The following is a 27,949-nucleotide window of genomic DNA, read 5'->3' on the forward strand; positions in this document are numbered from 1 at the left end:
TAAAGTTTACCACATTTCATCACATAATTAATGCATACTCATTTTTTATGTAAAATTGAAACCATGATGTTTCGGAAACTGGCTGTTTCCGTCTTCAGGCAAGAGGAGACTAGCTCTATCTGACAGTCCCAACCGAGTAGGTATCTCTCACCTGAAGACACAACCAAAGCAAGTTTCCAAAACGACACGGTTTCTTCTTGTAAACAAGGATGGGAAAAGGTCCAGACAGCAAATAATTTTAAGTGTACTCCACCATCATCAGAACCCTTTAGAACTGAATTACCTACATGAGTAGTTTAAAAGGAAAACATTTGGTTATGTTCTGTTAACACTTAACACTCTTTAAGGTCTACCCTTTTTTGGTTTTTTATTCTTTTAAAGAAAATATCTTAGTGACAGATCAAGTGTCCAGTATCTTCCAAGACAATCTTCATAAGATCTTACGTAAATCACAAACCAGAGTTACTTCATCCCAAAACAATGAATAGCTGAGGATAATGTGATGAAATACAGTATTTATAATTTTGATTAAAATATAAGAAAATGATGGAGTATGATGCAAGTAGCTATGCAATCATTTAATTCCACTCGCTAATGTGACATGGAACTGCAATACACAGACACATACATTAATGTCAGGTTGTAGTTAAGATGAGTATTGTTTGCCTTTCACCACAAGCTTTTAAAGGATTGTACAGCCTTCAACAAAAAATTGTGGAACACACCTCCACCAACATACATTCACATCTGTACATAATATCTAAACACACCCATTCTTTTAGTACAATTAAATAAAACAGGAGACAGATGAGATGAAGAACAAGTTCATTATACCAAAGAAATGGAATTATTATTTGAATGAATTTATATCATTCTACCACTTTTCCCATAACATTAATTCTCATACAGCAAGAATTCCAACTATGGCATATATTAACATTTTAAAAAATATATCATAGTTCCAATAAGATATAAAATCAGTTTAACTCTAATTAAGATAACAAATTAAAGAAATACTCATTATTCTTAAACTAAAACAGCTGCTACAACACTTACTTCTTGAAATAATAAAGATTTTTCCAAATTGTAATTGTAAAGCACATATTTCAGATTCTGATTACTCACTTTCCAATAAGCGTGAAAGACGAAGCTGCCTGGAATTTGTATTTAAAATTATTGAAAATAACCATTAATGTTTCAGGGGTACAGAAAATTCTGAATTCCCGGTGTTTGAAGAGCAAGAAGCTTTGATTTTGGAGATAAACGGCACAAAATGTTTAAAATTATCAAACATCTTGGCAAACAATGCAGTTACCATCTTTAGGGCAAATGTGTGTGTAAGGATGTAAAATGAAATTTTTGCCAAAACGCCAGAAAACTTTCAACATTTGATGCAGATATGTCCAATAAGCCAAAGATACACAATGAACCAAAGCTGTGAAAACCTAAGAACAAGAAATCACAGGTAGCTGTAGTGGGAAGTTTCAGGTTTTTTTAAATTTTACTTTTGCGTAGAAAGGGGCTAGAAGCAAAATTCGAAACCAACTTTCTGTCAGTGTGTGCAGAAAAACATTTACTAAAATATAAGTACTGTACATTTTGATTTATATATACCGTATTTAAATCAGTTTAGAAATCTACAGCTTGTTTTGGAGATATATACTTTAATGATTAAAACATAGCACAACAGAACTGGCAATGTATTTTCTTTAAAGAACTCACTACAGTATTTTAGCACAAACAGTTTCGTATATGAAAGACGTTTTCTCCATAATAATGCCATTACTAGTTAAATTCCCAAGCCAAATTTTGGCCACCAGCCTGGTAATAGGGAGCATTTAAAGACCTATTCTCATATAATAAAGGTTAAAACATAACATGTCTGATGAAGAATTCTGGTTTTAAAATACAATGTAAGTTTAATAATCATATCAGTTACAAGCCAAATTTGTTTCAGAATCATTAAAATGTATTACTACATCTGTTACTGTTGAAACCCAAGACTCTTGAGACCTGTGTGGAGAAATGCTCGATTATTGTTATTATTGAGTAGAAGCTCGTCATTTCATCTCTCGTATCTCCAAATCATTTTCTTCTAAATGAAGCTCGCAGCTTCAGATATATATATAATAATATCAAATATCTGCTGCCGATGTAAATTTCATATTCAAAGCAATTAACTAAATTCACACACATACACTCACACACATCATTCAAATGGACTGTCCTGATCATTGCATTAAACTGCAGCAACAGGGCCAGATTCACATGGGACAAATTAATTTGTGCCATATTATTATGCTCAGTTAAAACCATACTTGCACCACCTCATTAACAAATCATGTACCTGAAGTATAAAACATTGATATGATACAATTATTCAAGCTTTAACATGATAACTTTACAGAGATTCAACTTAAAAAACTGTAGGTAAACTTTTTTGTTTCTCTTTTTCAATATATTTTACAAGTTCATCTATTACAAGGCAACATCTGCATATAACAACAGAAACCATCACAGCAAACACTTAGCAGGTTTTAAGAACTAAAAGTGATGGAGAGTCTCTGCTATGTCATGACAATTTACATCACATGGACAGAACAGCTGTCAGCTACAGGTAACACTGACCACCACTAACCAGTAAAATATACAAATTGCCTTGTAATGGGGAACAACATTAAGATGATCAATACATTCCATCTTCATTTTAAATTATCTACTATAAAATAAATTCTTTGAGAGAATATTACACACTATATACACATATTTTCACAACCATTATGTCTTATTCACTTAAAAATATCATAAATTTCATTCTTCTAATATACTGGATGGTTCTAATAGTTACCCTATGCCTTCTGTTTCTGAAGAATAGTGCATGTAACATGAGAAGTCTGTTTTGTTACGCTGATGATAAACCAGTAACTTGTGTTTCTGTTATAATTCACTTTATAGTACAGCAACATGAAACCTACATGCACAAGAGGAACAGATAAATAATATTCTTGGTATTATTAGTGCTTAACTTTTACAAGAACAGGGAATGCTATCCTGAAATTATTTTAAAAATAACTACACTGTTGGAAAGAGAGACCACTGTTATTGCACAGTGTTTCGTAATATTCCTGCAAAACACAAACCTAACCTTCATGAAAACAAGAATGCAAATAATCCCAAGCATAATCTCAACACAACAGTCACCTCCTAAATTTGTACATTTCATTGCTCAGTTACTGCATTTATCTGAACCTATGACAAGAAATCTTCCTACATTATCATCTATGAAACTGATAAATGTTTTAAATTCACACACTAGAATATCCAGCTAAGGTCAAAGGTTTTAGTACAATACAGATTTGCCACAGAATGATCCACTTTAGTGCAAGAATCCAAGGTCTAATTGCCATGAGCAAGTTAGCACAGGCTGGTGGCAAGTATTATTCTAGGTGTATTACATCTTATACACAGAACACATATCAGGGTGGATGAGGTGAGTATTCTATGAAGTGGCTAGTAGATTTTAAGTTGTATTTCTACAGCACTGGAAGTATCTGTGAAGGAGGGTGAGAATGAATACAAAATAAAGCAGAATGAATGAAAAACTCTGAAGCTGTGAAGAGTTTTAACTGTTACTATGCACACATTTAAACATTTTATTTTAGCAGATAATTTCAAATTCTTGTTTTAGATTCAGATAAGCACAGTATATTGTAACAAGTTTATAATGTGGTACATTTTATATACATAAATTATCTGCTTTTTAGCACCTTATAAAAGACTGGGATGCTACAGCACAGCTAGTTTGGTAGAACATGAGCTATGACCGTAATCTGATCAGCACTCACCCACCAACCTAATTGTACAAGTGGTTTAAATTAGTTATGCAGTGCTACACTACCAAAGCCTTAAAAAAATCAGATCAATTAATAAACACAATTTTTTTCTTCCTCCATGAACCATGTGTGCACTTTAAATCTGTATACTCCTCAGTACAAATAAAAATATAAAATATCAGTACAGGATACTGGATGCTATTACTCACCATCCAAGCAGATGACAAGCGTATTCCTGTTGCAAAACAAGACATGCGAGGTGATGGGATTAAGAGCAGCTTCCATATAATATAACAGACTGTTCTCAATACAGTCCCTGGACAAAATTCACAATCACAGGAAAACACTTATGTACAGAACTAAAAGATTCCCCACAATATTAAAAGTAGCTAGGGTAAAAAAATATCAGTGACATTATTATTGGATTCCAATAGAATAGAGTACTTAAGCTTGGTAGAATATATCCCACCAACTACATTCGTTTCTTGAATGTTATGTTTGGATCACATATTTGCATGAAGGTGCAAAACTCACCTTCCATGTTAATCAACTATTCACGTATTAAAAAAACGTTCCACATTGTGCGAGAATGACAAGAGTCAAGGACACTGTCCTCAAATACTATCACTGCTGTGAGAATGCTCCATTTACAGCTTACAGAAGAAGATATTTAAAAGCAGAGCAAATTCTTAGACATACTATGATGGGGCATGGCTGCTCCTACGCCTCAGGAAAGCCCTTCCATTCAAAGGATAAACCCTAGCTAGGAGAATCAGAGAGGATGCAAGTGCCAGACGGACTGGAGCTTCTCTGCCACCAGGAAGACGCACAAACACCGTACCAACTGCAGCAACCCCATCATCTGTGGGTTCCACAGCAACAGGTCGGATGTCACCTACAGACTGCTGTTTACGCTGCTTCTTCCTGTGTGGAGACTGAGATGTGCTGGCAGTGGAAGATAGGGAGCCAGACGGATCATCAGAATCACGAGAAAAATCCAGCAATAGTGTCACTGTGGCAAATGGACGTTTGGCCATGTGAAGCATCTCCACGACATGGAGATGCCTTGCATGACGCACATCTGCTGCCTGTTTGGCTTTCCATGCCACAACACATGCAGCCAGAAACAAGAAAAAGCAAGAGAAGAAGACAGAGAAGAATACAAAAAGGTCAATGTGAAGTTGATCCTGTCGGAAAAATATTATCCCATAACTAGGACGAGATGAAGTATCTCCATTTTGTGGGGTTGGTAACACTGCTGTTAGAGCAAGGTAGAATTTTGTGGAGCCCAAGTCATGGCGATCTTGTGGGAGAGTCAACACAAGACGGTTCTTCAGGTTTCGCACTATCAAGAAAGTATTTTTTTGGGTGATGGTCACAAACGTTGTGAGACCATGGGCTTCTCGATCCTTCACCATATATACATTTGGCTTCATATAATCAGCACTGGTGGTTCGGGTTGTGGAACCATTGGCAGCAAAATCATCACTCCCAGCACTGACTTCTACAACACTGAGCCTTCTGTGTGAGCCACCTGACATGTCTTTATACTCTTCTTCTCGCCAATGGAATTTGGGGTCTATCTCCACCTGTAATAAAACACTTGGTGCAACAAACTCTGGAACGTACAAAATGAAACAAAATAAGAGTGAAATTAAACTCGGAATACTAACCGTATGAGCTCCAGTACTAGAGTTTACATTAACAACAAAGGTATCATCAGACGGACTCATGTACAAGTCCAGGGCTCCCTGAGTCACATCCACAATAACACGGATATCCACATTCATGAACCGAGGCTGCACAACGAAGAACACAGTTTGTCCAGGATGCAAAGGCTTTGGTTTCATTTTACATTCCTCTGTTGGAAAATAACAGGAAGTTAATTTTGCAATCATAACATATCAAAAAGTTATCAATGGGTCTCATAATTTTAAACTCTACTACCACATCTTCAAATTCATGTATCAAAAAACATATATACTGATGTCCTATTGGAATATTCTTTGCTAGAAAGTATAGCAAGATTCTGTTGTATACAGTATAAGTTATGATTCTAATATGCATGTTCATCATTTTACCCAGTTCTTTGGCATCAAAGCAGAACTTGCTGTCAAACGACATCTGGCGATAGCACTGATGACCATCAGTGGGATTGCCCATGTAAAAGTCACGGCACTTAGAACACTGAGACTTCCAGCATTGGTTTGCATTCTTGTTATTGTTACAAGTGGCATCACTCTCTGTATTATTCTGGCAGTTACACTTTTCTCCTGTCACTGGGTCACATTGATCCCCATGTCCATGGCATTCACACCTGTCACACACCATCAGAAATATATATGTATGCCACACATAACAAACATGCAACTTAGCGACAAAAAATTTAAGAGACTCTTGTGCAAAAGTCAACCCACAGGTGCAGAAATGACTTGAGGGAGTAAAAAAAGAAGCTAAAACTACCTGTAAAAGGAAATAAAATACCCTTACTCCAAGACAGCCATGTCCAGGGTCATAGACATCTTAGGATTAAGAGTATGATGCACTGTTTGGCCGCATACCACATGAGGCAGTGACAGATGAGTATGGAGCAATTAGTAGGGGTAAACAGAAGAATTCAGACAAAAACCCACTCCAGTGCCACTTCACCTACGATGAATCTCATTTTAAGTCACCTGTAACTGAACCTGGGTCTCTACTGTGAGAAATCAGTATCTGGCTGTCTGAGATATGACACAGCCAAACTTACAACTGCAAAATCCTACTTCATTATAAGTTGAGACGGAAATGGAAGAAAGTAATTATTGTTAATGTTATGTTAAAGTACTACTGACTGATGAGACAGTGACAACCCACAGTCAGAACAGCTGGTCATTATTCAAAACAGTTAGTTATCTACCAAATGCAATCTGTGAAGCTCATTGCATGGTAGCTGTACATTGCAAATTATAACCATCTAAATACATTATATCTTCACAGAACCTTGAACATTCTGTTATGAGATGATCCTTGGTGTAGAAAAGTTTCTCAGACATACATTCCAGTTCTTGTTCTGGTGTTAACTTTCAAAGGTGTTACACTTGTAATCCAAATCTCACTTCTATATTAGTAATGTTTCCATTACAGAGAAAGCAAAGAGACTCATGTTATAAAGAGAGGGACTATCCATGATAAAATTGGAAAGAAAGACCATAACTAATTTTAAGCTTTCATGGTTTCATTTTTAATGATGATACTACTTTTCAGTGAAGGTAAGCTGTATTGCTGGTGTTTCAAAGGAACACACTGCTTTCATCATCAGGGCTGATAATGGCCAATTTATACATAATGCAAATGCCCACACACAGGATCAACATTAAGAAGGAAAGGTCAGTATCTATGTCAAGGTACTGTTCGTGACTGTAATCTTGAGACTTGCAAGGAATGCGGAAAGTCCGAAGTGTTACCCGGTGTCCTACGTGAGCGATTAAGTGCGAGCGGTGCGATTTGCGTGGGTGAAGCGGAAATATCAAACTGGCTGTTTGTATGGCGCTGTCCTAGGTTACAGCGAATCAGTCAAGAGAGTAAAGCGGCCGGATTCCGAGATCAAATATTTTGATATTTTCGCGCAGGTCGCTGCGCTGGCCAGTTAGGCGCATGCGCAGATAAGCTCTGACCGTGCAGTACACTGAAGTTGCATGCGCAGGAAGGCCGTGTGTTTCTCTCACGCAGGACACAACAAGCGATTCCCTTATGTCATATGACACCCCATGCTGCTTATCCAGCTCGCACAGCTCGCTTCTTATCGCTTACCTAGGGCATTGCCTTAAAGGCTGGGCATAGCAGACACTGTCTTTCCTCCTTCACCCCACTTCCTCACCCCGCAAGTCTCAAGATTACAGTCGCGAACAGTACTGTTCACAAGAGTTAGGTAAAGACAAGGTGACTGTAAAGTCACACAACCCATTCCTGACACATATTCTTTGTCAAAAAATAAATTACACTTAAATCAGAAAACAAAATAATGTTATATTAAGTCCTTGAAATGACCACCACATTCGGCTATACATGCATTCACTCTTTCCCTTATGTTTCATGCAAGCTGGTGAAGAGTTCCTGTGTCACAGGAGCAATTCATCAGACAGGACACTGTTGATTTGTTTGGTGCAGGAGAGTCGGGAAATGTATCCCTAAACTCATTCCAGCAAGTTAAGTAAGAAATACAGGTCAGGCAGTGTTCAACAATGAGTACTTGCTGCACTTGTGTGTGTGTGTGTGTGTGGGGGGGGATATCCTTGCATTTCAACTGCTGAAAGACAACTGACGGAGTGGTGTGAACAGGTTACGATATGATATCACCTGTGTTGGATCTTGTATAGCCACTGCAATATTGTGTGTTCATTAATCCAACTGAACTGTATTGAATTGCAGCCATCAATAAAATCTAAAAATGGGATTCATGACTTTTCAATCACCGTGACACAGGCAACCCAGTTGGCAAACAAGGTCGTTCCCCCTACTCCTGAATGCAGAACACTGGTCTTTGTACAAAGATATTCCTCACTTGTGTTTGTTCCTTTCCATTGCTCCACTGTTTATAGTACTGACAATGATTGTTATTATTTTATAATTGTTCTAGTGTAATAAAATATTATCCATAAAGTTTACATCAAATCAGAACAAGCAAAATGTTTTTCAGTCTGCTAATAATAGAGTGTGTGACTTTCTAGGCTGCACACATACAATGTTCATTCTGTGTATCCAAAAGTTAGTCAGACTGACTATAGGATGTGGAATAAGTCATAAAGTACATAACATACAGATGAGTATAATTTGAAATATTAATTAGGTTTCAGAAACAGAATGTAACAGGCATTTACTTAACTCTTGCAGACTACTATCCCATCATTTACCTAGGACAAAAGAAAACCACAAACAAGAAAAAGATCTATCAGAACAGCTAATCTTCAGGCAGATATTCAAAACAGGGCTGTATCAAATATGAGGCAGGAATGCTAACAACTACACTGTGACAGGATATAATATAACAATATATTTATAAAGAATGCTACCTCAGTACATAAAATATAACAAAGTTTCCTGAATTTCATTGTATAAAGATATACGTTGTGGACAGTGAATATAAAATGCCTCATAATGGATCACTTTTAGCAATGTAATCATGCAGAACATAAAAAAATACTTAGACATACGGACGGCATGGAGCACGATGGTCCTCAGAGCCACGGAAGTTGCCCGCAATGCATTCTTCACATTTATCACCAGCAGTGAAGCTGCCACAGGCAATACAATGAGCATCCCTTGTTGGTCCCTCTTGAATCAGTTTCTCAAGTTCGTCAATTGAAAGAACTGCCAATGTGTCATCTGTTCCTTCTAACAGGAACTGCAAAACATACACTAAAAAATACTGGAATTTTGTGCAGTACATTCATTTGATGTGTAATCTGAACATTTTTGTTTCATAGAGAACTGAAAATATGTTACACTCAGTCAAGCAACAAATTCCAAGATCTGTCTTTACCTAAAAAAATTCTACCATGCAAGAACTATGTCGCAAAAGTCGATAGTTCAAGAAATTCCTGCTTTCACAGAAACCAAAGGTTCATTACCACTTTACAAGAGCATTTCCATTGGACAATAACTTAATCAAGTTGAATACAAAGTAGAATTTGAGGTTTCCACAGTGGTGAGCCCGAAGATGACAGTCTTCTGGGTTGTAGTCCACACAGTATGACAGAAATTTACCAGTGTTTCAGAGGTCCTTGCTACCTCCATCACCAGGGTAATGATCCCTTTAAATTATTTTTACACCTGTGTCTAATATAACATGCAAGTGATTTTAAGACTAAATTTTGTGTACAAAAAAGAGGCTAGTGTTATAAACTGTGATTACAGTGGAAAAAGTGGTCTAATACAGAAAATTCTCATTCTCATCTAGATTCTCAAAATTTTTCCAAATCATTGTCCTTGTCTCATCTCAAATGGAGACAGGCAGTTTTCGCACATGTCTAGTCTGCAGATATTGACCAATGTTACAGAGGATCTTATTGCCTCCATCTTGATGATGGAAGCAGTAAGCTCCTCTGAAACACTGTTAATGTCTACCAGACTACATAATGCAAACACCCCAGAAGGCAGACATCTTCAATAATGAAGTTGTTTATAAAAATAATATTCACATTACTTCACTTACATTAAAAAATCACAAAACTGAATTCTGATTATATGATTTTTTGGCACCCTACTCAGAAAAAAATTCATAAGGCAAGCAGTTCAGGCAATGTCACTTGCTTACCGGCAGAGATGAAGCAGTGCTATTGATACAGATAGGTGTATGACCATTACAGTAGTCAAGGCAGGATACACATTGACCATTGTTAGTGGGATCTCCCACATACAGTGGTAGGCATTTTTCACACTGAGGACCCTGAAATCACAAAAAAAAAAATTTCAAATCCTTATCAAAGTTAAAAATTCAATGCTGCTCCTGTGTGCATGTTAATAACATTAGAAACTGAAAACATTTATTGAACACCCCAATATTACCCTGCTTTCTACTGACAATTCATATATAAAAACAACCAGCTGTAGAACTATGAATTCACCAGAACAACTTCTTTTATTATGAATTACTCAGGCCATTATATATTAGAATATAACAGTAAGGAAATGAAAATTATGTTATGGAACTACTTTGGTTCAAAAACTGAAATTCTTATTCTTATTTCCCACAAGATTTATAAGTGTGTAATTCAATATCTTAATCAAACATTATATTTCAAAATTAACCACATAATTTTATGCAGTAATGGGGAGAGAAACTTTATTAATGGGGTTGTAAAATTAGAGAAGCATTTAAATATGCAAAAAGTCAAAGTTTGAATAGAAAGCAGATGTAAGACAACCTTCACTATGGTATTAATCTATTTCCTTAACCTAACTGCAATGGCAAGTGTGACGGACAAAATACATCTGCATGAAAAACAAGGTGAGTTTTCTAGAGAATGCAACTGCAAAGTTAACACGTGTGTTATGAATCAGCCATCACTCTAATAGCTCAACGTCTTGAATATAAATTATCAGTTTTAACACCCTTGAAGCTAAAGCTCATCTAAATATTTAAAGATTCAATTCCTCTGGCAAAGAAAACAACACTTCTCGATGACAAAGAACATTTGGTTAACGTCAAATAGGGAAATAAATGCTGTTTCTTCATAGAATTATATGAAATACATAAATATACTTGTGAGCAAAATTCAGTGTTATTGACTATTAAAGCAGGTGGTACATGTAGTTACCACTAGGCTTTAAATGTTAGAAGGTTAATACAACATATTTTCATACACACAAATATAATATCCAAGGTGTCAAAATGCTAAAAATCAAGTAAACGGTGACTAACACATGTATTATAACACAGTATGTTTAACAAACAGCAAAGCAATTTGCATAACTTCACAGCAGTATACCAAAATCTCATTAGTAAAATGAAACCCGCATAAATAGCATCAATGAAAGGAATCTAACCATTGTGTAGTTATGACACTCCAAACACTGATCCAGTTTGTCTGGACCAGCACAGTCAGCATGGTTGTTACATTGGCACTGAATGCTACAGTTTGCTCCCACATAACTAAAGTCACAGCGGCAAACATCAGGCTCCACACAAACACCACGCACACACCCCTGTGTACACACCGGCACACACGCAGACCTATAAATAGGCAGAATATTAACATATTTACAACATATTTAATCTACCATAATGACTGATTTTTTTTCAAACAATAGGAACAACAGGTTTCCCATGTGTTCACACATTTTTAAAGGCAGATTATATTATGAACATTAAGGTATAAAGTAATAACTTCTTCTCCTTCATACATGAGAGTAAAAATCCTGTTACATCTCCAATTATTCTCTATATCTTTTCTTGGTTGCCACAATTCTCTTCTCACAAGGTTATATTCATTTACAAATTTCATATTTCTGTTATTCCAAATCCATTTTATATATGCATACCATTTTCTCTGTTCTTAAACCATTTCATTTACATTTTTAACTTTTAGCAGAGTTATAATATCATCATTCATCTTATCAGCTATCCTAAAGCCACCCAGTGCTCTTAGAAACTTAACTTCTGCTGTTGTCTTCTGAGTTGTAACATTGTGTGAAACTGGGAGGTAAATACCTCATGAAGATGGAGAAGTTATGTACCTAAAAAACAATGGCATCTACCTACAAGCCCATGCAGGATTTCAACCTAGAAGGCCAACATGCAATGTATGTCCAGCACATCATATTTCTTAATGGATGTAGAACTTTTAAAAGTTTTTATAAAAAACCGTACAGGTTTGTTATGTTACAAAATTGCTGTCTTCTGGGTTGTTGCGCCACGTAGTTTGGTAGATGTCCACCAACGTTTCAGAGGCCACACTGCCTCTGTCATCAGGGTGATGAATCTTACATTTGTTATATTAACTTCTAAATCACAACTTGCTACATAACACACTGCCTATCTTGACAGTCCACACCATGTGAAGAGATAAATGCTGAATAACTTAAATTCTCCATTAACTTGGGATAGTGGTAGTAAGGGAATGGAAATTCAATTCATTGCCAGATATCAACTGCTTGCAGAGAATGATGAACATTAACTTGGAAGCGCAAGATCAACAAACAGTAAGAGTAAAACTGAATAAAAAGTAAAAAATAAAGGCAATTTATTAAGCATGATTGGTCATGAGTGGGACTAGGGGGTAGTTCCAGAGGAGAAAAGAATTTCAGGTTAACTTCAAGCATTAGTCAACATGTGTGGCACACATACATTTTTGATGGAAATATAGTTACCATACAATATATAAATAATTTTAAGTGAACAATTAAAGAAATACAATGTCTACACTCCTGCGGAAGTAAAACATTGACGTAAACAAAAAGAAAGGCTGATATAACATATTTCAGTTATGCAATACAGCAAAGTCCTGATTATCTAACCTAAATGAGACCACACAGAATACATTAATTGAAAATGTCAAATAATACAAAAGACTAACGAAAAATATGAGGGTAAACATCAACTCACTTTATGATATTACTAAATTACTAAGAAAATATGATATGGCATCAAATGAAAAACAAGTATTAAACATAACGTATTATTTCTGGTCTTGGCTGGCCTTAGACAGGATAGGCGAAGGAAGAAGTCTACGGAAAAATCTTACGAGAAGAAGAGATAGGATGGTGGGACACATTCTGAGGCACCCAGGATTGGTTAATTTGGTAATGGAAGGAACAGTTGAAGGGAAGAATTGTAGGGGGAGACAAAGATTGGAATATGTGACACAGATTTTTGAGGATGTGGGCTGCAAAAATTATATGGAAATTAAGAGATTTGCGCAAGATAGGCGAAAATGGAGGACCGCATCAAACTAGTCAAAAGACTGATGACAGACAAACAAACAAACATCATTTCTTTAAGAAATTAGCAATGGGTATTTGCTTCTGAACCCCTTACTTTTCTTTGCAGCAAGATCACACCAGTGCCTGAACAGGATGTCTGTAGCAACCGAGTACATAAAATGTATAAGGTACATGGTAGAATACGTGATTCATTCCAATACATACTGACTAGCCTGTTGCTAAAATAATGCATTTGGACATGGCACACTGGATAAAACAGAATGTCAGATAACCGAAGGTCAGATAATTGGAACTCTACTCTATCATTTGCTCAAGAAAAGAATAATTAACTATTTAATGGGGAAAATCTAATTATTCTGAGTCTGCTATTATACACCAATTTGTTCGTAGATATTGATCCAATCTATTTTTAAGATAATTTTCTTATATATGGAAAAACAAAGATGAATATTTTACTTACTTCTCAGATTTATAGCCCTGGCCACAGACACACTTAAATCCATTTAGAAGATCCACACACTGCTCAGATTTGTTATCACAGGTATGATGATTGTTGACACACTCATTTTCTGGTGGGCATTGCACATAATGCCATGAAAATGTGGGAAAAGCTACATTTGAATCCCTACGGCTTGCAGCATTCCAACTTGAGTTATTTACAGATGTATTACCTGAAGAAATAAGGTAGCATGAGCTTCCACTTTACTGAAGTTACCATTATTTCACCAACTTTAAAAATAAAGCTACATCAATATACTATCCAGCACAAGTTAATCAACAGAGAACAGATAAGGATGAAAAACATGTTCTGATTTGGCATATACATAATTTAAAACTGTATTCTTTGCAATTTTCCTTCTCACAGGTCTGGTTGTTAACTTAATGTCAACAGAAAACTACACATACAACAGTGCATAGAGACATAAATTATTTTATTTTACAAAATACTGACCACATGGAAAAAAGTTTTAAACAAACGTTTGTGCAATGAATGCATAAAGACGGTGAAACTGAAATGTTGGCCCTCACTACATGCATAAGAAAATGCAGACAAGACATGCAAGAGTGAATCTGTCACTCATTCCTCAAAGACGCAGATTTTTCAAGACTGTAAGTTTCTTAACCAGGTAATGAGAGAAAACAGACAGTTTGGCAAACCTGTTGCAGCCATCTCCTGGAAGTAGAGAGCATCACATGTTGAGTGTGCTGGGCCATTAGAAGGGCTGTCAAGGGATCCCTCTGTGCACACTCCTTGTCCTGTATTGTTTTCCACATCAAGGGAACACCAACTGGCACACAAACACAGAAAGTAATAAAGTGTTCCACAGAACATAGAAGACTTTACCATCACTATGGACAAAATATGTAATCTTTCTAAGTATTTAACAATCCAGTTTTCATGTAATGGTAATGGGGGTGCTACAGGTGTTCTGGTAATTCTACAGAGAGAACGAGATAGAAACAGATCTGGGAAACTTAAGTTATTACAATTTATTATAATCAACACTTACTCAATAATTTATTTCTTGTTTAGCATACACACTTCATCTTGTAGGCCATCACCAGTGTATTGAAAGTCAGCCTTCACTGCACTAACTTGTACATTTATGTAAATGTAAGCTGCGTGCAAATAAAAGTCCATCTGACTTTTAAGAAGAAAGTAAAATCTAATTTATAAGCTGCATTAAAGCTTTTCAATTAATTTTCCCTCAAGTACCAGATTAAAGTTTCTAAATTGAAAAAACAATGGTTGTGGTTATTTCATGAGGACCAATTGCACTACATGTACTGTGACATACTGCCTGCTAGTCGTATAATAATGCAACTTTGAAATATGGTAATCACATATCTCAAAATGATGAATGCTGAAATAAGAGAGAGATGGAGGTAGAGTGAAAGAATAAAAAAAAACATCCTTTCATGTTCGTTTGGCCAAGGATATTTTTTTGGAATGCAACATATGCTCACCCCTACTTGCAGAAGTGAGATTGTAGTTGGCATGTGCAGATTTTATGCATGGTAGCTGCAATACTGTTAAAACAAGACACCAAGAAAGGCTAAAAGAAAGAGAAACTGTATTTCTCACACAGTTCATTTCATGCAGCCAAATTGTTTAAAAGTTTTCATCCTTACCCTTCCCTTCCTTCATTCCTGTTCAAGGGCTACAACTTAATCCACTACCAAAATGACAAGCCCTTCCAAAGTTGTTTTACCTCTTGTTATTTCATGCAGTTCCTTCCATCCATTCTTCTGAGAAGCAACTGTTTTTATATTTGCTAGCATTGAAATACATGTATCGTTTCAATATGCTGGATATATCAATTCCTAATCAACCATGATACAGGCTGATTATCTCACTGTTAAAAATTTACAATTACAAGCCAGACCTTAGCTTTAGAGATGAAAATAAAAAAAAGTTTACAGTAATGGTACTTATTCATTATATACATAGTCTCCCTTTATAAACATTCATTTCTTACTTCATATCTTCCTTTACAAACTTTTGAAGTGTTATCTCAGCTTTCTTCGCATAGTGGAAACCAACTTACAAAACACTATTACATAGGAAAAGCACTCAAATGGATCACCAACCAAAACATTAAGACTAAACAAATACAACACACACAGCAAATAAGTGTTGATAGTAATAAAATGTAACCAACTGTAGTATAACCATGATAGAAAGCGTATGGCCGATAACAAAAACTTTATTATAGTAAGTAACATAATTGGAACCATGAATTTATTAAAGTTTCATACATGGAAAATGTTGTAGAAACAATAGCTTTTCTGGTACTTTCACCATGATTCCTGACTAGCCACCACATTCGCTCTGAAACTTTTTTCACTGACTGTACTTCCTGAAGCAATTTATAGCTTACAGTCCGTAAATGTACCGTTAACTCACCTTCAGTACCTCTCTAGTCTAGGAGAAGAAAGTCCACATTCCAGAATGTACTGTTCGCATGATTTATCTTGACATCTTAAAAATGAGGGCTGGAAGGAAGGGAGATAGGTTAGTATGACACACTCCGCACATGCTCTGCTCAGTACTATCGTCCAAAATTACAGTCAGCTGTTGTAGATAGTATGATCAGAATGCATATGCAACAGTGGAGTGAGCACTGCCATGCAGAATACATTTTCATTGGTGAACACCTGTTTGCTGTCCCATTGCATAAACCACATTTGTATGAATTTTTATGAGTACCCATTAGAATAGGCACTCTCCCAAATTTTGTAAATTCTTGGAAGTGAGGATAATGATGTTCTCTGAGTTTTGGCACAGTCTACACAGTGCCAAAACCCAAATCATCATCATCATCAAAATTTGTAAATTCTCATTACATTGAGACTGCACTGTGTTAAAGAACATCACTGTAATTTATTTGATTAAAATTAATTATCATAAAACTAAAGAAAAAGGGCTCGAGGAAAACCACAGTTAAAACAGATGACTCTACAGTGCCCCAAGAACCACCCAGATGTGAATTAATCACACTAACACAGAATTAATCCAGTCACACATAGTTAAGTGGTGAAAGTAGTAACACATTAAAATCTGTAGTAAGGCAGTTTCATAAAATATGAACCTGCCAAACAGTTCCTTACCTACCCACAATGAGCATGTCGAAGACAAGTAGAACACTGCTTATATGTGGAACAGCGTTCAGGACAGTGTTCAGTGTTGCCACCCCGCAGAACCAAGCCACACACTCCACCAGTACAATAAAGAGGCTGATAACTTGGTGATATACACTGAAAATAATAAACCACAGCTGAATGATATACGAATACATTGTGTAGCGTGCAATGTCTTCTTTAAATCACTTTCACACTTGTGGGTTGACTATTATATTACTCTGCACCTCTCTACCTGCCCATTTTTGAATTTCATCTTCATTCACCCAGTCTCACCCACTACTGTCTACAGGTCTCTTAACTTAGCCTATCCATCATGTGCATGTTCTGCCCCTGGGTCTTCTTCAACTCATCTACATTTCCAATAATCCTTCTGGTATTTTAAGTTCATTCATCCATTCTTTCAACATGTCCAAAACCATCTCAAACAGGAAACTCCATAGTGCTACTTAGTATGTGTGCTACATTGTGTTTATGTGTTTTGGGTGGGGGGGTATAGAAGTCTTGTGGGTTCTTTTGTGTCTTCTCAATTTTCCATTGTGTTTTCTACTCAGTTCTGCCTTTTGCCAGTGAGATAATATCAGGCATGACCATTACTGCTATCTCACATTATGTGTGTGGCACAAGGAAGTCAAAAGGTTTACCATCTCTACAACACGGATCATAAGGAAGTGGTCGGGATAAGATGATGCACAAACCTCTCCAAGCTGAATGGACCAGCGGCACTCATGCCAGCCACCTTCAGCTCCTGGAGCCAGCAGACAGCTCTGGCAATCTAGGTTCATACTGCAACGATCTGGACAAACTTGAGCTGACTTGATCTCGATGCTGGATCGTTCGGAGATCTCACTGCTGACACAGTTCCAGTCGTAGATTGGCTCACCAGTTACTATCTTCAAAAATTCAGCTGCAAACATAATTTTGTAACAGTGGCTCCATCTTTCTCAGTATCTGTGTTTAGCTGCTTTAACTATACTGGTAAAATCTGACCTTTACAATAATGGAACTTAACATGAGTTAAGGGCCTCACCCATGTTCTTCAGCAGCAAAATGGTTTAGTATATACTCACCTAACAGATGTTATATTACTACTAAATATGACTTATACAAAAGGATGTAAAAAATTAATTAGGATATAAACAGATTATACATGAATGGAGTTCTATCAGTGACTGAGTTTTACATATTAGAAACACTCAGAGACCATTGATAATCCATTCCACAGATAATTTGTGCTCTACTGTACCTACATATATTTTTATAATTATCTGTACTAAGTGATAAACCAACAAACACAGTCACTCATATAACTGGGATACTGGGCACGACCCGTTCTTTAAGTGCCTAAACACTGCGGGTCCCAACTTTTCGTTGGCTTGATCTATAGACATTTTGGTAGGACTCCTTGGACGAGGGATCGGCCTGTCGCAAGGCCTCTACCTGTACACAGGACAGCACAACACAGAAAAACGCCGACAATCATCCATGGCTTGAGTGGGATTCGAACCCACGGTCCCAGTGACCAAGCGGCACAATGTCCACGCCTCAGACCGCGCGGCCACTGCGGACCCCCACTCATACAAAGGAAACACAATACATAACACTCTACACTCTTAGCAACAAAGATTACCAATGAACCCAATTCTTAGTCAGTTTAATCCAATACATATAAACAAAACATAATTCATTCTGTTCCATTTTAACATCATCCTCTAATGTCTGTCTCCAGTGATTACACATACCTCCCCTCCCCAAAACTCTGTGTGAGACATCAAATAGCATAAACAAAACACGTTATCAATCTAACAATCAGAGAAAGGGCAATAGTCTGATAAATGATCTGAGATCTGACAAATTAATGCCCTGACAGATGCTACAAATAAGAAGCAGTACATTTCTTACTAGACGTAATTGTTTATTTATGTCAAATGGCAGGTACATAGAATTTCATCTTTGACCCATATATTGCCAAGCTTGTAGACCACTTTGCCGTCAGAGACAAGGAGGTAGGTGTACTTGTAATTGTACATTTTATTCTAATCCATCTAGGCCATAATGAAAAGATACACTTACGACTGAGGAGAACCTGACGTGTCCACACACAAGAGCCAAGACCCACACATTTGTCACAGTCTGATGCAGGGCACTGTCTCTCAGTACACTGACTCACATCTGACACTGTTCTCTGGCGAACACCACACTTGTTCTCACGTTCACACTCACTGTCCTCGGGGATGCAGCGGCCTCGTGCACAATTTGAGCACCACTTACATACCTGCTCAAAAAATTTACATGTCTGTGTTCCTTTATGTGTTTTTCTCTTCTGACAGAGAATGAACTAAATTGAATAAAATTTTTCTTGGATATTATCCATCGTCTAGTAAATATAAAACGTAAAACGACGTTTCGGAGATGGGACTCTATCTCCGTCTTCAGGTTCCTACTCAGTTGGGCCCACTAGATAGGAACCTGAAGACGGAGATAGAGTCCCATCTCCGAAACGTCGTTTTACGTTTTATATTTACTAGACGATGGATAATATCCAATAAAAATTTTATTCAATTGACTCTTCACCATCGTCAAGAAGTTTTGGATTTGATATAAACTAAATTATTGGATTTCTAATTTAACAGACTAATGTTTCAACTCTAACAAAGAGAAGACTTCTCTGAATTACAACAGTTGCATATAAATATCATATATTCTTGTCCAGGCATGGCAAAAAGTACAAAATTAGCACAGAGTCATAACCTTTATGTTTCTCTCTCTTAAATAATCAGGGTCAGGGATTTCTAATGCTGTGAGAGGTTTAATATTATTGTTTATGGCACAATTGGTTAATAACTCATACAAAAGAATATCAATTCGGAAGAGTAACATGTATAATAATTTTATACAAAGCAAGTCTCATTGAAATAGTGACTGCAAAAACTTCCCTCTCTAACAAAATGGGAATGTTGGACCACAGGAATAGTGTGACAAATTTACAGGTATATATAAAAATGCAAACTGAATATGAAAAAAATCACAGTAGCATCATTAGATATAAACTATCTACTATTTAAAAATGTATCAAGATCAGTACACATAATTCAAATAGAGAGAACATTGTTACCTGTACTTCATTAATGTGAGTGGGCCATTTTGCCAAACATTCTGTACATGTTGTATACTGTGCACAGTTCCTTTTTGACAACCACTTAGCATCACACACCACACCATTATTTATGCTAACTTGTGTAGCATTGTGGTCACGTAGGTCACAACTGAAAACAAACAATGCATAAATCTATAATGTACTTCCATTACTATCTCATTATTATTCAGTTCAGAGGATGGGAAATCTTCCTGTTCAAATTCCAACTTATCACATATAGAGTAACCCACAACTACATACAATTATGCAACATTTCATATAACCAAAATGGAAAAAATAATAAGACTGGTGATTAAATATGAAGTGAAACATGATAAAATAAATGGTTAAAAATACACTGCACAAACTGGCAAACAAATTTACATTTCAAAAGAACTCCTCAATGCTACATAGTTACTATTTGGTATACATGGCCCATACGGTACTATTTGGAATAGTACTAATTATACGTAACAGACCAGAGCAAAATATTAATAAGAAAAGATGACTTATGGTATAGCAACATACTACCCATTCTACACAGGACACTCCTTAAACATGCAATTTCACTTACCTCTCTTCATGTGTCCTCAAGTTAGAGTAGCAGAGTGTACTGTTCTCTCCACGCTCTGTCATAATGTCACAGTGATTGCACCCCAGGAACTTACGACACTTATTCTTGCCCTTCCACAGTCGGCACAAGTCCTTTGGCAATACAATGCGCATCACGTGGCTCTGAATCCCACCATCAAAGCCACCAATCACAAATATAGCTCCTGTCTCCATGTCTAGTGTCATAGCATGAGCATATGTAGGAGGAGGAGGTGAGCCAACAATCTCCACATCTGCAAAATAGTTCAAATATGACACACATTGTTTTATAGTCCTGCCTGTGCCCTTATTCTAAAGGCCCCTCACTTAACACTTTCCTATTATTCTTATTCTTCCCTCACAGCTGATATTCTTCTTCTTCTTCCTCTAAAGTTGTTCACAGCATTTCCTGCTTCACAGAAAAATAAAACACCGATGGAATTTTGTGAACCAGTGCTAAATCTGGGCCAACCTGTGCAGTTAAAATAATCGTTTTATTACAAAACATACCATATTATTGCATCCACATTTTAAATTCAAGAACACAAATTTCTATTAATTTAATTTAATAATCCCCAAAACTGTAAAACTTACAGAAAATGTGTACTGGGCATGAAATGTGTCTTTAACTTTCCTCTGTAACTTTCATATGAAAAATATTTTTCTCCAATAAATATTTAATCTTATATGAATGGATATTAAAATTGTTGTATCTAAATGGAAACTGAAATAGCTTGACAATTTTTCATAAAATTATCCAGTACCAAATTTCATCAGAACTGTTTTATCCCTTCTTTAGTTGTTTCATGCATACAGACAGATGAAGGAATCTTCACAGGCACTCTGCAGAGTAGCAAACACACCTAAGCAAATGTGACCTGAGTTGGATTCAATTCTGCACACATGCTGAGAACTTTAATTCATGAGCTGCATAGTATTCATTGCTAGGATGTAAAATTACATTATTTAATATTAAAAACACTAGATCTGTAGGACTAAAAATCTGTACAAAAGAAAAAGTTCTGCTCAGAACTAACTGTTACTTTCAATACATGCACAGAAAATAATAAATACTGACCATTTGTAAGAAGCCTCAGCCACTGATTGCAGGAGTATGTATATGCAATGAGGGAATTTGATGTGTTGTAATGGGATCGTCCACCGAATACAAGCATGTAGTCATCAGTTGTTATAGCAGAATGTAAGTATCGAGCTTCAGGCTGCAGACAAAAGGTACATATACACAGCCTGGTCCACATTTTAACAAAAGAGAATTTTTTTAAAACTTCATGTGTAAAATCTCTAACCCACATATGATTAATGACGTATTACATCAATGGTCCCCAACGTGGTTGCCCGCGGGTGCCATGGCGCCTGCCAAGGCTTTTTTTTGGGTGCCCGCGTTGTTATGGAAAGAGGTTATACGAGGTGCGATCGGAAAGTTTCAAGACTGTGTCAATAGAGGGCAAACCGGATGTAGTACGAGCTTCTGCCGCTAGGAAGTGCGGCCTACATTCATAGTGAATCAGTGTGCCAGCCGGCATCATCGAATTAGCATTTGTTTCCTAGTAACGGGCGTTTTGGTAGTGCATTACACCGACCCTCCTGCGATTTCGGAATGGTGGATTTTCATGAACAAATCAAATTTTGCCAAAGACTCGCCAAAACGGCTATGGAAACCTATGAAATGCTAAAGCAAGCATTTGGGGAGTCCGCAATGGGTCGTGCACAAACTTTTGTGTGGCATTCACATTTTAAAAATGGCCGAACCTCTGTCGATGATGACGAGCGTTCTGGACGACCATCTTCAAGCACAACGCCCGAAAATGTTACGAAGATTCGGCAGGCCATTCACGAAGATCGACGTTGTACCATCAACGACTTGTGCGACATTGTTGGGATAGGCTATGGGACCTGTCAGCTGATTCTAAAGGAAGAACTCCACATGCGACGCATCATGACAACGCGCCAGCGCATACCGCCCTCAAAGTTCGGCAGTTTTTGGCCTCAAACACCATGGCCGTCATCCCGCACCCTCCTTATTCACCGGATTTAGCTCCGTGTGACTTCTTCCTCTTCCCAAAGATGAAAATTCAGCTAAAGGGAAGGAGATTTGAGATGATAGAAGAGATTCAGGCAGAATCGCAGATGGTGCTTGACAGGCTGACAAAGAAAGATTTCCAGGGATGCTTCCAGGCTTGGCAGCGGCGCTGGGATCGTTGTGTTCACTCCCAGGGGAACTACTTCGAGGGTGATGGATGAATTTAATACCTGAGATAAGTGTACGGGTTTTTATAGGCGCAGTCTTGAAACTTTCCGATCGCACCTCGTACTGAATAATGAAGGCCGTTCAACCATGAACATTATAAAATCAAAGCGCAGATCTCGACTTACTGATGCCCATCTTAACTATTGTTTGCGAGCAGCAACATCATCCTACACTCCCAAATTTGAAAAACTGGCCGATGAAATGAAGCGCCAAACATCACACTAACTTCCCACTTGAGTAATAATAATTGTATTTTTGATTGCGTGGTTTCTTGTATCATTAAACGTTGTGTTGTTTTGTGTATTATTTGGTGTCCATATCTTATTTGTCCAGAGAAATGAAAATTTGGCTTTGTTAATTGGTTGGTGACTGCCACGATCTCATAAACTCTCAAATGTGCCCGTAGGCACAAACAGGTTGGGGACCACTGTATTACATTGTCAATTGAAATTTTTTATTTAATATCAAATGAAAAATGTCATGACAATTGTGATTAATGAGATGGGAAGAAGATGGAAAATAAATCATAATAAACCTTGTGAGATTTCAGGTTCTCATGGTAATGAGTATGAAGATAGTTGTCTTATGGGTTGTATCACCATGCAGTCTGGTAGAAATTCAGCGATGTTTCACACATGCTTGCTGCTTCCATCACCAGGGTGATGAATAATGCCCTGATGATGGAGGCAGCATCTCTGAAACAAGCAGACTACATCACGCAACAACTGAGAAAACAGCCATCTTCAATATTAACTACCTTCTCAGTATAAGAAAAATCAAACAGTCAGTACTGCAAAAAATGAATCCTGTGACAGAACTCTGTCCTAAGCCTGATAATCAGATCATAAATTTATATTGTATTCATAATGAACTTACACTACACAAGTTTCACAGCTCTGACGCCTTTTAACCCCTCGAAAATGGGAAATCCCAAAGTAAATCTACACATAATGCTGGAAGGCAAGGTTATAATGCTACTGCATATCACATCAGCCAACCAACTCAAAGTCACCTTAACCACATAAGCCAAAAAAACTGGCAACGCAAATTTAAATGCATATCACCTGTGACACAAGCTATAAATACAAACCAGATGAAGTCTTGGGGGATTGTACTCTTCAAATGTGGGCAGAATGGACCAGAAACGAGTCGGATAATGAAACGCATACAGCTTGTTGGAGATGAAGGTCCGGTTGATGCCATACATGTAGCCCCCAAACACGTAGAAGCTCTGGGAGGGGGCATGATACACAGTGCTATGTCCATAGACACCTGGAACAGCAAAGAGCACGTCATATTTATTGACATATAAGGCAATACCCTTCCAACATATACATTATCAACTAAGAAGCCAGTCCATGTGATACTCTGAACTCAACTCTTCTCATCACCAGTATTAACTGCCTGACAAACTCCATGATGTAAGGTCAGTCTCTTAAAATATTCCCTGCTTTTATGAAACCTGAACGTTCAGTGCCATGTTCACAAAAGCTCAAAACAGTTGAATTCAGTCCACATACTATTTTGCTAAGATCCAATTTATTATTATCCTCCCATCTATGCATAATCCCCACTTAATGGCACCTTGTCATGGTGGTGGGGCTTGAGTACCTCTGTGACTCCAAGAGCTATGCTGGCGGTAGCATAGCTACTGGTAGGGCCTCCCTAGCCAGATTGGTCGAGGGGGAGAGGTCAGACTAAGACAGGGACCCTGGACCTCCAGGTTGGGGGTTGGTCGCAAGGCTAACAACCTTGCACCATAAAAAGGAAGATGTTTCAAAACCTCAATCAAAGCCTCGGACAGACGGACCCAACAGAGGACCGAATGGAAGAGGAGAACTGAGGAGGCCATGGACCGAATACGGACCGGAGAGCCATAGAAGAAGATCTATGCATAATTTTTCTAAGTGGTCTCTTCTTTTGAGGTTTCTAATTAAAATTCTGTAGGTATTTCTCATTCCTCCATCATGTTACATGTACCAGTAACCAACTGCCTTGATTAATCATCTTACCAACTAACTGAACTAAACACACCATGGAGTAGCATCCTTGAAAAGCTAGTAATTTCTCAGGCAGTCAAAAATATCTTACCTTTTATAGAGTCTGAAGGTCCATCACTATATTACCAGATGATTCAATCAATCCGGTTTAAAAATGGAATATATTGTTTGATATACAATGCCTGCTGTAAACATGATAACACAGCTAGTTTGAACAGTCAACTGGTACTATTGAACCATTTTAACATAAAATAATAACAGGCACTGCACAAAGCTTGACTACTGGAGCAAAAACCTTAAAGACAAAGTCAGTCTCACCGACTTACCAAGTGGGTCATTGCCTGTAGTATTTAGAATATCCCAAAGTTCTCTTTCCAAATCAAACTCCCACACAGTTTCCAAGAAGCCATAGCGTGGACTGAATCCTCCAATTAGCACCAAGCTCTCTGACTCATCACCTCGATGAAGAGTCAGTGTGTGCCCAGCCAGAGGAGGTGGCCGTTTCTTTTTCTGTCAAACAGTACAAAGTCTCATGTAATTTTACTTCTGGAAGAATTCTACATGTCCACACACACAAATCAACTTTAATATTTAATTTAGGCTATGTTCCCTCTGATGCCTGCTTGGAGACTCCCTATTGGTCCAGCTCTACCTCCCTCTCATTTCTCATCCCTGATTGGTCTATTCCTTCAGCCCTCCCTTCCTCCTAACGTACATAAATTCTACTTCCAGCAATAGAACTTCAGGCCCAAAGAGGCAGCAGTAAGTTTCTCTGAAAAGTTGCCATATATTGCCAAGTCTACATGGTGCCAAAACCCAGGAGGTCATAATCAACAACAACCTCACCACCATGAAAACCTCAAATCTCTCAAAATAATTCTTGAATTCTTGTTATGCAAGAGCAGTAGTGCATACAAACCTTGATTTCAACCCATTTTTGATTCTTATGATTGAACTTCCAGAAGTCATCAAGCGTATTGTTTGTCTGGCCACCAATCTCCTCCCTCTGGTGTCAACATACAAAAGAGTCAGACTATATTATCAATAATTAAAATTCTTTGATATCTTGCTTGACATGTATTACAGTAAAATGTCTTTGTATTAACTTACAATATTTTGCTTTTGAAATAAAGAATATTGTTTCATTCCTGATAGACTACACACAAATTTTAACTTAATCTGTGTAACACTACAGTGATAAGATTTAAATGCAAGACTTAAATATAAATTAATCTAGTGAATAGACAATTTTAATTGCTGCAAAGAAGTCTACAGTGAATGTTATTCCAGTCAACACTACATACAATCCAAGGGATTAGACAGACAACATAGTATTAAAAGAAAAGCATACTCTCTTTGGCACTGTTCTGTCACCCCTAATCTGCGGTATGACTTTAAGATAAATATCCTACTGCAGATACTACATACCTGTGAGGTGCACTTATCATCTCCATGACAAATTTGAGAAAGACCACCATATACATAGATTTCTCGGCGAGAATTAACTATCTCTGCTGCATGAAAGTAGCGAACCTGGGGCATGCTTCCTGTTGAGTCCACTGTGACCTAAAGACAACAGTCACAACTGTGAGTCTTGTTAAATTCATATCGCTGCCCTCACAGGCAACCCAAAATTCTATGTATCAAAGTGATTACAATCTTTGTTCACCTACTTTCATTAAATAAGAAGACAACTTTTACATTCTCTGCAAAACTATGTTATCTGGGTCATGTTGATTTATCTACAACAATAATCCAAACGGCATAATTTTTAAGAAATAAAAATTAAGTTTACATGAATTTACTGAAGCACCAAAGCATGAATATAAGTTTACAAAATACAGAATGTCTTAAGCTTTGAATGTGATATTCTTCATTTATTTATGCTACAACCACATATGTTCCAGAATTTGGCATCTTGCAACATGAAAATGGTTTGCATTAATATCTGAACTATATTATGTCAGTGTTTTTTTACATAATATGGTATATAAAATTCAGTTATGACTGCACATGCAATATATGTGAAGACCTTTAAACATACCATGGAAAGTAGATAAGTATGTAAGATGTCCTGCACACACAGAAAACTTCTAATAACATCCAGCGAAAATTTTGTTTCAGGGCTAAAGTACTTTATGTCCTATAAACTATAAATTAAAATTTTTATACTGTACCGGCATCCAAGAGCCATTCTTTGTGTCAAAAAGTCGGATGTCATTCAGAGGTCCATTTGTTAAAGAGAAACCTCCAAACATCCAGAGTGAGCCACGGGTGTCAACAACTAGGCTGTGACCGAAGCGGGGCAATTGTTTGCGTAGATGGTCAACCTGACTGTCAGTGGGGAGTCGAGCTGCATCAAAAAGCTGGGTAAATACCAGCTGTGAACCGTGTAGAGTCACTGAACAGTCCTCACCACCAAATCCAGAGGAACAGAGACAGCGGCCATATTTCTGACAACATACATATTTAATACTGTCAACTTTCTGCTTCAAAGTTTAATATTCAGTATTTGGCTAAAAGATTATAAAGATGTGTCTTTAGAAAAATAGTGTAGAAGTCAATTGTAGTGTATTGGGAAAAAATAAAAGTACCTTATCTTAAATTGCTATCCTTTCACATAATGCCTCTGAAGAAAGAAATTAAATATACTAGGTTCACTTCAAATAAAAGCTACATATTATTTCAGCTGACTGAGTGATTCATTAATTAACAGTTGATTATTTCATATCATGTATTAATTACATTTGTTCAGCTTCTATATTAATGGACAGATCACGGGAATAACAACCTTGTTCATAATAAAAATCTATCAAGAATAGTCGATCCTTGACCGCAGGCCTGCATGATGAAAAGTCTGAGCAGTAGCCACAGAATCACCAGTTTTAATGGCAGACAGAATTATGTTAGCAAAGTTACAAACTACAGGTGTTAACTGTGGCTTAAATCTATCCTTTTCTCCCTGAATGGACTCAGGATAAAGTTGTGACTAAATTAAGGCAACTGCCACCTTCAGCCCCATAACAGCAATGATTTATGATGTAACAATAATAAA

At 37.1% G+C, this 27,949-nt stretch overlaps 1 protein-coding gene across 2 annotated transcripts in view; it reads right to left on the minus strand.

Moving 5' to 3' along the window:
* Window positions 1-341: 341 nt before the first annotated feature.
* The window catches only part of Megf8 (multiple EGF like domains 8), a 54,195-nt gene continuing 26,587 nt past the window's right edge, over window positions 342-27,949 (minus strand). For both annotated transcript variants that reach the window (XM_022073391.2, XM_087352978.1), the window contains exons 25-43: window positions 27,072-27,347; window positions 26,323-26,460; window positions 25,814-25,900; window positions 25,221-25,404; window positions 23,985-24,166; window positions 21,704-21,845; window positions 20,609-20,879; window positions 20,014-20,164; window positions 18,972-19,173; window positions 17,597-17,805; window positions 16,873-17,015; window positions 14,415-14,545; window positions 13,717-13,927; window positions 11,361-11,547; window positions 10,129-10,260; window positions 9,026-9,216; window positions 5,915-6,150; window positions 5,507-5,694; window positions 342-5,422 (exon numbers count right to left, since the gene is read on the minus strand). In XM_022073391.2, coding sequence (XP_021929083.2) covers window positions 4,532-5,422; window positions 5,507-5,694; window positions 5,915-6,150; window positions 9,026-9,216; window positions 10,129-10,260; window positions 11,361-11,547; window positions 13,717-13,927; window positions 14,415-14,545; window positions 16,873-17,015; window positions 17,597-17,805; window positions 18,972-19,173; window positions 20,014-20,164; window positions 20,609-20,879; window positions 21,704-21,845; window positions 23,985-24,166; window positions 25,221-25,404; window positions 25,814-25,900; window positions 26,323-26,460; window positions 27,072-27,347 — 4,152 coding nt within the window. In that variant the 3' untranslated portion in view covers window positions 342-4,531. The remainder of the gene's footprint in view (window positions 5,423-5,506; window positions 5,695-5,914; window positions 6,151-9,025; window positions 9,217-10,128; window positions 10,261-11,360; window positions 11,548-13,716; window positions 13,928-14,414; window positions 14,546-16,872; window positions 17,016-17,596; window positions 17,806-18,971; window positions 19,174-20,013; window positions 20,165-20,608; window positions 20,880-21,703; window positions 21,846-23,984; window positions 24,167-25,220; window positions 25,405-25,813; window positions 25,901-26,322; window positions 26,461-27,071; window positions 27,348-27,949) is intronic.

This window comes from Zootermopsis nevadensis, unplaced genomic scaffold (assembly GCF_977971745.1).
Source record: "Zootermopsis nevadensis isolate Lab colony 2312 unplaced genomic scaffold, Znev_1.0 Znev_ptg000021l, whole genome shotgun sequence".
NCBI classification, from domain to species: Eukaryota; Metazoa; Arthropoda; class Insecta; order Blattodea; family Termopsidae; genus Zootermopsis; species Zootermopsis nevadensis.